The sequence below is a fragment of the Otolemur garnettii genome, unplaced genomic scaffold (assembly GCF_000181295.1).
Source record: "Otolemur garnettii isolate 467f Iridium unplaced genomic scaffold, OtoGar3 scaffold00091, whole genome shotgun sequence".
Classification (NCBI taxonomy): domain Eukaryota; kingdom Metazoa; phylum Chordata; class Mammalia; order Primates; family Galagidae; genus Otolemur; species Otolemur garnettii.
Window position 1 is genome coordinate 6,281,596 of NW_003852486.1, and position 9,057 is coordinate 6,290,652.

Genomic DNA, 9,057 nt, shown 5'->3' on the forward strand with positions numbered 1-9,057 from the left:
AAACTCCCGCTGAGGACACGCCCACAGAGAAAACTCCCGCTGAGGACACGCCCACAGAGAAAATTCCCTCTGAGAAAACTCTTGAGAAAATTACCAGTACTGCAGAGGAAGCCCCAGCGGAGAAAACTGCAGAGGAAACCCCTGCTGAGAAAATTACCAGTACTGCAGAGGAAACTCCAGCGGAGAAAACTGCAGAGGAAACCCCTGCCGAGAAAATTCCCTCTGAGAGAACCCCAGCTGAGAAAACTGCTGAGAAAACTCCCACTGAGAGAACTCCTGCCGACCTTGAGTTCTCTCGCCTGCGCTTCCGGGAATTTGTCTACCAGGAGTCTGCTGGGCCCCACCAGACCCTAGCCCGCCTCCATGAGCTGTGCCGCCAGTGGCTGATGCCCGAGGCACGCTCCAAGGAGCAGATGCTGGAGCTGCTGGTGCTGGAGCAGTTCTTGGGCATCCTGCCAGACAGGGTTCGGCCCTGGGTGGTGGCGCAATATCCCGAGAGCTGCAAGAAGGCGGCCTCCCTGGTGGAGGGCCTGGCTGACATGCTGGATGAGCCAGGTAGGGCTGCACCCAGAGGGGAGCGTGCCTTAGGAGAGGCAGGGACAGGGATCCTGGGGGATCTTAGCACCCAAACCCAGCTGCCTTTTACTGAGTTTGGCTCCCCCTACCCCTGGCAACAGGCACAATGATGAGCCACTTCAAGCTTATGTGGTGCCGCCTCAGTCAGCAGGGGCTCTGCCCACTGCCATCCTGCCTGATGGCATTCCCCTCATGGGTCACCTCATGGGCCAGGATAGCTGCTTGAGCTCCTGCCCTCACATCTGCCCTCCAGACGTAAGGAAGCAGAAAGAGCAGGAAAGAGTAGTCCAGGGCAGAGAGCAGCTCACATCTAGGGTGGGTCTGAGGGATGGGAGTGCTGGGCCTGGAGCCTGCCCTAGGAGCTTACTGTGTGGCTGCTGCACATGCCCCATTCCCTGGGGTCACTGTTACTCTGTTGTGAACAGGGATGCTGTTGGGTTCCCCTGCTGGGTCCTCAGTGATGAGCGAGGGTGTGTACGACAGGTATCCTGAGCCACTGCTGTTTCCATTTGGGCCAGTGAGCCCCACCCAGGACCTGGGAATTGGGGATCCCCTGTGCCCTGCTGTGACTCGTGAGTGACTGACCCACCCTCTACCTGTGGGGCCCAGGGTGGGTGGTAGGTGGGGCCTGTAGGGAGTGGGGTCAGATCAGAGGAGGCCAGTGGCAAGGGTCTGAACTCCTGCTAAACTGGGATCCTTCTCTTGTGAATATTAGAAGTATTGTTGTTTATTAAATTCCTCTTCAGAGATTGCAGGTCCTTTCAAGGTTCACAAGTAGTGAACAGCATTGATGTGTAAGGAAAAAAGGATTTTCCCTACCTACTCTCTAAAAACAAAAGTCCTGTGTCTTAAGTGCCACTGTATGACACTTAACATCTTCCTACATGTCACATGCACACACAGAGGGCTTGGGCTCAGCCTTGGCCTCCTCAGAGCATGGTGTGCTGTGTCTCCTGGCCCTGGTCAGTTATCTGGCTCTTTAGCTGCCCACTGTTACTTGTGCTCAGCCTGTCCTCATCCTAGAGTTGGGATCTCTGCCCTTGAAACCAGGCTGCAGTCACATGTGTGTGCCTGGATGTGGGAGCTCTGGTCATCATGGCATGGGCTTCTCAGGACTGTCAGACAAAGCACATATGAGTTTTACATTTCACCTACAATGTACACTTCCCTATGGGTAGGAAGTTCTGTGCTGTCTGCATAGGAGGGTGCCCATGTGCCTGCCTCTATGATGGTACCTTATGTCGCTTTTTAAGATTTCTACTAATCCAGTGGGTAAGAAAAGCTTTCTCTCCATGGCTTGCGTTGGCAATCGCAGGCCAACCCTGAGCTAGAGCCCTCTTGTCTTTTTGGTGACTCTTCTCTGTAAATACAGGACAGAGTCATAGAACCGGGGGACTTGCTGGCACATGAGCCATACCTATGCAGGGAGGCAGTCAGGTCTCCCTAACTGGGGGTGCCAGCCCACGGTATATGTGACTCTTCAGCTTTGCCTGCCCTTTTCCCCAGCCTGGCTCTCCATGGAACCCCTGCTTCCGGAACTGGGGAGCATCGGAGAAATAAAGACTGAAGAGGCAGACCCTTCCAAAGCCGAGCAGAAGGTGGGTAAGACACAGGTGTTCTGGGGGTGCAGGTTTGGCCTTTTTCCACCCTGGCTTAGCAGCATCTCCTTCTCCACCATTAATGCTGTGCCCCAGAACAGGGTAATTTCCATGGTGCTAAGGCTGAGAAACCTGTTTTAGAGCAAAACCAAAGCTGCCTCTGTGGTCAGATCCCCTTTCATGTGCTCCCTGCACTGTGGGGCTATGGGTCCAACGTCTTGTGGGGCAGGTGGCGTCAGCCATAGCTGTACTGCCATTTCAGAAACTGAAGGCCTTTCTAGAGGAGCCTCTGCGGCAGGAGGGGTGGGGCCACCTGGACCCTGCCCAGGAGAACCTGAAGAGCTATAGGAAGCTGCTTCTGTCAGGTGAGACTTGCCTGCCATGGGCTCACACCCCACCCGTCATCTCCTTTCACACTAGTTAGCATGAGGGATTTTAATTACCCAAGGACTTTAGTTGGACCACTGTGGTGTTTTAAGTGTATTTGAACTTGAGCATGTTTGAATCTGAACTCATTTGCTGAGTCCCAGCCTTCCTGGTCTTCATATGTGAGTTCCACTCTGGCCTTAGGGCTTATGGCACTTGCCCAGAGAAACTGAAGCCTCCACATTCTGTAAGACCCCCGGCTGCAAGGTGCTAATGAGGCCTCTTGGCCTGTTTGAAGGGTCTTCCCTTTCCTTCATAGACATTCTAGTCCCAGAAACCTTCCTTTGTAGGGAGGCCCAGCACAGGCTTCTGAGCCCTGTCCTTTTGTATTCATCTCTTCAACAGTGCTTCCCTGAGTCCCTCCATGTCCACCTGCCCTGTCAGCCCTTCAAGCCTCACCTAGGCAGACTCCTCCTTGCCCTGCTGCCATATTCTCACAACCCCCAGCTCTCCAGGACTCTGACAAGGAGAGGATTTGGTGGGGGTCATGGTGCTGCAGTTCTGGGCTTGGCCAGCCCGGGGACCAAAGGCCTGTGGGCAGCGTTCTGCTTTGATGCCTCTTTCACTTTGTTTGGTTTTTTAACCCCACTCAGGGTATCAGCTTTCCCAGCCTGACACTACCTTCAGGCTGGACACGGAGGAACTTCAGTTGGAGAGAGAGGAGAGTGAGCCAGCAGCAGGCAAACTCCCAGGTGAGGTCACACTGGGGGCTCCAGGCTCATAGGTGCTTCTCTTTTGGAGGGGGTTCCTCAAGGTTAGTTTGCCAGTCATCCTCTAGCTGCATACCAGAACAGAAGCAGAAATAGGAGTCAGTCACTTCTACGACCTTGTGCTGTGTCACAGATCACCCCAAAATATGGCCACCCAAAATAGCAGAGTGCCAGTTACATCCAGGGCTGGGCCCCGCTGTGGGTGGTTTTGCTCCTTTGGAAGCTGCTGGGCCGTGATAGCTACAGCATCTAGAAGCTAGACCATAGCCAGAGGCCCCATGTAGCACACACACCTGCTGGCAGTGGTGCTGGATCTGATGGGGCTCAGCTGAGACTGGTGGCCCTGTGCCCCTTCATGTATTGCCTCCCCAAGAGGCTGGGGGCTTCCCCCAATTGGCAGCTGGGTTCTGAGAGGACAAGCAAGCTCCAGGAGGGTGAGTACTGGTCAGCCTCTGCTTGCGCCATGCCTCATCCTGCCTCGTGTGTGTTGACACTCACTGCTGTGCCACTGATGTCCCATTGGGCTCAGTGGGTCTCACCTTTGCCAGTAGAGGTCCATCATGGGTGTGGTTCCTGGGAGACTGGTGCACAGGGGCCACAGTCCGTTCCCCACACAGGGACCCTCCATTGCCAGAGTTGCCTTGCCGAGCCCAGGCAGCTGCTCTGGCCCCACCTCCGTAGCAGGAAGCAGGAACACCACCACCACCACCAGACTTGGTCCCTCGGCTTCCTTGGCAACCAAGGGGGTGATAGTCTTTTTTTTTTTGAGACAGAGCCTCAAGCTGTCCCCCTGGGTAGAGTGCCGTGGCATTACAGCTCACAGCAACCTCCAACTCCTGGGCTCAAGCGAGTCTCCTGCCTCCGCCTCCCAAGTAGCTGGGACCACAGGCGCCCGCCACAACGCCTGGCTATTTTTTGGTTGCAGCCGTCATTGTTGTTTTGGCGGGTCCGGGCTGGGGATTCGAACCCGCCACCTTAGGTGTACGTGGCTGGCGCCTTAGCCGGTGATAGTCTTTTTTTTTCCCCCTCTTTCTTTTTTTTAGACAGGGTCTCACTATGTCACCCTCAGTAGAGTGCTGTGGCGTCATAGCTCACAGCAACTTAAAACTCCTGGGCGCAGGTGGTTCTCTTGCCTCAGCATCCCAAGTAGCTGGGACTACAGGCACCTGCCATAATGCCCAGCTGTTTTTTGTTTGTTTGTTCAGCAGGCCAGCTAAACAAACCCACCAGCCCCAGCACATGTGGCCAGCGCCCTAACCACTGAGCTATGGGGGCCAAGCTGAGAGTGACAGTCTTGCTTCCAGGCAGCTGACACCCAGGGAAGGCAGATGGGTGGGAGACGGGTAACCTGCCTCGTCTCTCCCTGCATCTGAGCCTGGGCATGAACAGCTCACATTCTCACCTTGTTTCAGGCAGTGGGAGGCAACAGGAAGGCACAGGGGGCGTGAGTGAGGACATCTCCACCCCTGAGATGCAGACAGAGGGGCCTGAGGGGGACTGTCCTGCCAACCCCTCTGGCACCACTGAGAAAGAGGAAGAGGAGCAGCCATATAAGGTTCCAGATCCTCAGGACAGGGAGTCAAGCCCTGTCTCTGAAGGTCAGGGAGATTCAATCATCCAGAACCCAGCGCTGGACGAGGGCCAGGCCAAGCTGGCTGCCCCCCATCAGGGCTTGGGAATGAAGAGGCCCTACCCTGAGGATGAGGAAGGGCAGGGCCCAGAGCCCGAAGGGGCAAGCATGGAGCCCGACGTAGCTGGGCAGGACCCTGGCACCTCAGCTTCAGGCTGCCCAGTGGCTGACAAACCCAGCATGCCCCGGGGGAAGCCCTATGCCTGCAGCGAGTGTGGGGAGGCCTTTGCATGGATCTCCCACCTCATGGAGCATCACAGCAGCCATGGAGGAAGGAAGCGCTTTGCGTGCCAGGGCTGCTGGAAGACCTTCCACTTCAGCCTGGCCCTGGCTGAACACCAGAAGACCCATGAGAAGGAGAAAGGGTATGCGTTGGGGGTGGCCCCAAGCCCCCAATCTGCTGTGTGCGAGGCTCAGGTTGATGGCAAGGCCCATGAGCCTCCAGAGAGCGCAGAGGGTGAGGTGTGCCCTGGGCCACCCGAAGAGGCAGAGGCACAGAGGTGAGCCTTCCTGCTATGACGGTTGTGGGTGAGCAGCCAGCGGGGAATGGTGGCTCCCTGTCGTGTCTGCTTGTTCTTCAGTGGGCTCTTGTGGCTGAAGCACATGAACAGGAATGGTCACAGGACGCCTCCTCCTTTCTGAAAACCCCTGGGCAGATGCCAACATCTGAATGTGAAGATGCCACTTTCCTCTGCAGCCCTTTTAGCACCACCCCACACTAGGTCATTGACACTTTACAGTGTAGGTTGCCACAATGTGTGTGGTCTGCCAGTGCTTTCTTGAACTCACCCTTATGGCAGTGCCTCCTGTGTGAGATCCCCAAGGCTGTACATGTGGAAGTCCTGTCAGCTGTTTTAGCCTTTTTGTAAGTGTGTGACTGTCAAATTCACTTCTGAACCCTCAAAAGCAGAAACTGTTTTCTAGTTTAACAGCTCGTATTTACTTGTGTGGAGTAGCTTACAAAGATCACAAAAATGCTTGCAGCCTAATAGTACAGGATTTTCAGACCACAGGTCTCACCCCATTATTGAATTATGAAATCCAATTAGTGGGTGGCCACCAACATTACAAAGCAGTAAAGTAGAATAAAGTAGGTTAAAGGCATCACATAGTAAAGGCAAATACTGTTTTGTGAAACTTGTCAGCCATACATCTAAACATGAGAACTGGTTGCAATGTAAAATGTATTTCTTACTAGGGGGTTATGATCAAAATAGTGGTCTGTCTGCCTGAGCAAAGGAAACTAAACTCCTTGGGCTATAGAAGGTGATCTTTTGATTTCTTGCATTTATTCTCAGATTACAGCATTGTTCCCATTGCCTGATCATAAATTTAATTGCTTCCTGTAGATAGATAAATGGGTGTCTCTTTCTGTCACTGTGTTTGAGCAGGCAATCTGTTGTAAAGATCCCCAGATCACAGAGGCTTAACATAATAAATATTTATTCACTCACATCATAGTCCATTGTCTTATAGTAGTTGTTGCTGTTGCTTGTATTGGTGGGAAAGGCACTCTGCTCCATGCAGGCATCCAGGGATCAAGGCTCCAACCTATTTACCCTGTTGTAGCTCTGCTCTTTACTGTGGTGGAGAAAGCCACACCCCTTCACCTGGGCAACCACACACATCATTTCCACTTACATGTCCTTGGAGAGAAATGATCCTATGGCCCTGCTCACTTGCAAGAGGCTGAGAACTATATACACAGGTGCCTGTCTCTGCCATGGTTACTAAATTTAGTTCCTGTCTTAGCCCCATGCTCCTAAATCCTAAGCTGAGTGTGGCTCTGGTAATAACAATAAAAAGCCTAAATGTACCCTCTTAATTCTCATTCCCAAACGAGACCCATGAGCTCCCCCTCTCCCTCCGCCACAGAGAGTTCTCCTGTGCACATCTCACTCTAAGAGCCACAGAGGAATTGTTATTGTATGTAGAGCCCCACCTTCTGTCCCTCCAGTGTCCATCTCACCCCACCTTCCATCTCTCCAGTGTCTGTCTCACCCCACCTCTGTCTCTCTAGTGTCTGTCTCAGCCTGTCTCTTCAGTCCATATAATGTCTCCTTTGGTATACACAGCTAGATGTTTGTTCCCCTTTTTTTGTTTAAAACTATTTGGGGCTTGGTGCCTGTTGCTCAGTGGTTAGGGTGCCAGCCACATACATCAGGGCTGGAGGGTTCAAAGCCAGCCTGGGCCTGCTAAAATAATGACAACCAAAACAAAAAAATAGCTGGGCCTTGTGGCAGGCACCTGTAGTCCCAGCCACTTGGGAGGCTGAAGCAAGAGAATCACTTAAGCCCAGGAGTTGGACGTTCCTGTGAGCTGTGAGTCCACTCCACTCTACTGAGGGAGACATAGTGAGACTCCGTATCAAAAAAATAATAAAAATAAAAATTTGGAAGTAATTTCAAACTTAGAAAAACAGCACAAAACTAACAAATAGTCCAAAGAACATCTACACATGCTTCACTAAGACCTGCCAATTACTAACATCTTGTCCTGACCACCCATGTTCTTGAGGGGCACGTCAAGCTTACATCTGTGGGTGATCCTCTCCTCACTTGGTCAGAATGTTCGGTTTCTGTTCTGTATAATTAACTTTTTCTTCTTTTAGCAAATAAGCAATCTGTAGGAAGACACCTTAACATCATGCAAACATCCTGCTCCTCATCAAAACTGTCCCCCTAGGCTCAGTGCCCATAGCTCAATGAGTAGGGCGCCAGCCACATACAACAAGGCTGGTGGGTTTAAGCCCAGCCTGGGCCTACAAAACAATTGCATCCAAAAAATAGTCAGGTGTTGTGGTGGGCACCTGTAGTCCCAGCTACTTGGGAGGCTGAGGCAAGAGGATAGATAGCTTAAGCCGAAGAGTTTGAGGTTGCTATGAGCTGTGACACCATGGCCCTCTGCTGAGGGTGACATAGTGAGACTCTGTCTCCAGGAAAAAAGAAAACTCTCCCCCTAAATTTAGCTTCCATTGATGATTCTTCCCTGTGCCGGTCTCTGTCATGGTGGTTGCAGAGTGCTGGTGGTTTCCCTACACTGACACCCTCTCATGCTAACCATCTGGCCCTTGGCATTCTGCTGCCACCCAGCACCCTCACTTCTCCTAGTATATTTAACAGAAAATAGATTTGGTTTTTCAATGCTTTATAAGTTTATTGCCATTCTAGTTATTTTTTTGCTCAAGATGCCTCACATGTGGCCAACAAGAGTCCCTGCAGGGTGGCTTCTGTGTACTTATGACATGGCTCCAGTTTTTGAGCACATCCTTATTTGCTTTTTCATATAAGATGTTCAAATCCTGTCCTACCCTTTCTCAGCCCTGAAATCACCCATGTCATCAAAGAACTAGTTTCTTTTAGTAGGCATTGGTATTGGAGACCAAGATGTGGTGCCAGTTGTGTTCATTGCTACTAGGGGGGCTTCTGAGCAACGAAATATGTGTACATAATGCATGTAGGTACACACACAGCCGTTATGTGTGCATGTGTGCCTGTATATACAGTAAGACCTTCAGTTCCAAAGGACTGGAGGTGACTACTATAACCTATGTCCCTTCAGTGCTAAGAACCCCAGTGCCCCCCAAATCCTATTTACTAATTTGATGAATTCTAAATTGCCTCTAAGATAATATCCTTTCTTGAACCACAACAGAAAAGACTTCAGGACTTGTTTATTATTCCCCTACTACCCACGCTCTGGGTCAGTTGTGGTAAGAAGCAAATGGATAACTTATTCTAGCAGTGGTTCTCAACCTTCCTAATGCCATGACCCTTTAATACAGTTCCTCATGTTGTGGTGACACCCAACCATAAAATTATTTTCATTGCTACTATATGAAGTACAAAAACACAACTAGATACTCCCACTGGTTAATCTCAGGGAGGCTGGGCTGGTTCAGGCAATGGAGACTGGGTCTTAACTCTGTATGAAGGTACTATGATAGACGTGCACCATGGGGAAATGTGCAGCTGATGGGAAGCATTAAGTAGGTAGCCGGGAATCTCCAATAGAGTGGGAAGTCTGAAAAGTGCAGACCACGGCTTGGTGCCTGTGGCTTAAGCAGCTAAGGCGCCAGCCACATACACCTAAGGTGGCGGGTTCGAATCCAGCCTGG

The 9,057-nt window shown here is 51.7% G+C and overlaps 1 protein-coding gene across 2 annotated transcripts in view; it reads left to right on the plus strand.

The window, feature by feature from the left end:
• The window catches only part of ZSCAN18 (zinc finger and SCAN domain containing 18), a 6,906-nt gene extending 513 nt beyond the window's left edge, over window positions 1–6,393 (plus strand). The window contains exons 2-7 of one of the 2 annotated variants that reach the window (XM_023516483.1): window positions 255–555; window positions 1,002–1,148; window positions 2,083–2,174; window positions 2,437–2,539; window positions 3,194–3,292; window positions 4,723–6,393. In XM_023516483.1, coding sequence (XP_023372251.1) covers window positions 255–555; window positions 1,002–1,148; window positions 2,083–2,174; window positions 2,437–2,539; window positions 3,194–3,292; window positions 4,723–5,444 — 1,464 coding nt within the window. In that variant the 3' untranslated portion in view covers window positions 5,445–6,393. Of the gene's footprint in view, window positions 1–33; window positions 556–1,001; window positions 1,149–2,082; window positions 2,175–2,436; window positions 2,540–3,193; window positions 3,293–4,722 lie in introns of those variants that run through there. The other variant, XM_012808553.2, reaches the window with a different exon arrangement.
• Window positions 6,394–9,057: the final 2,664 nt, after the last annotated feature.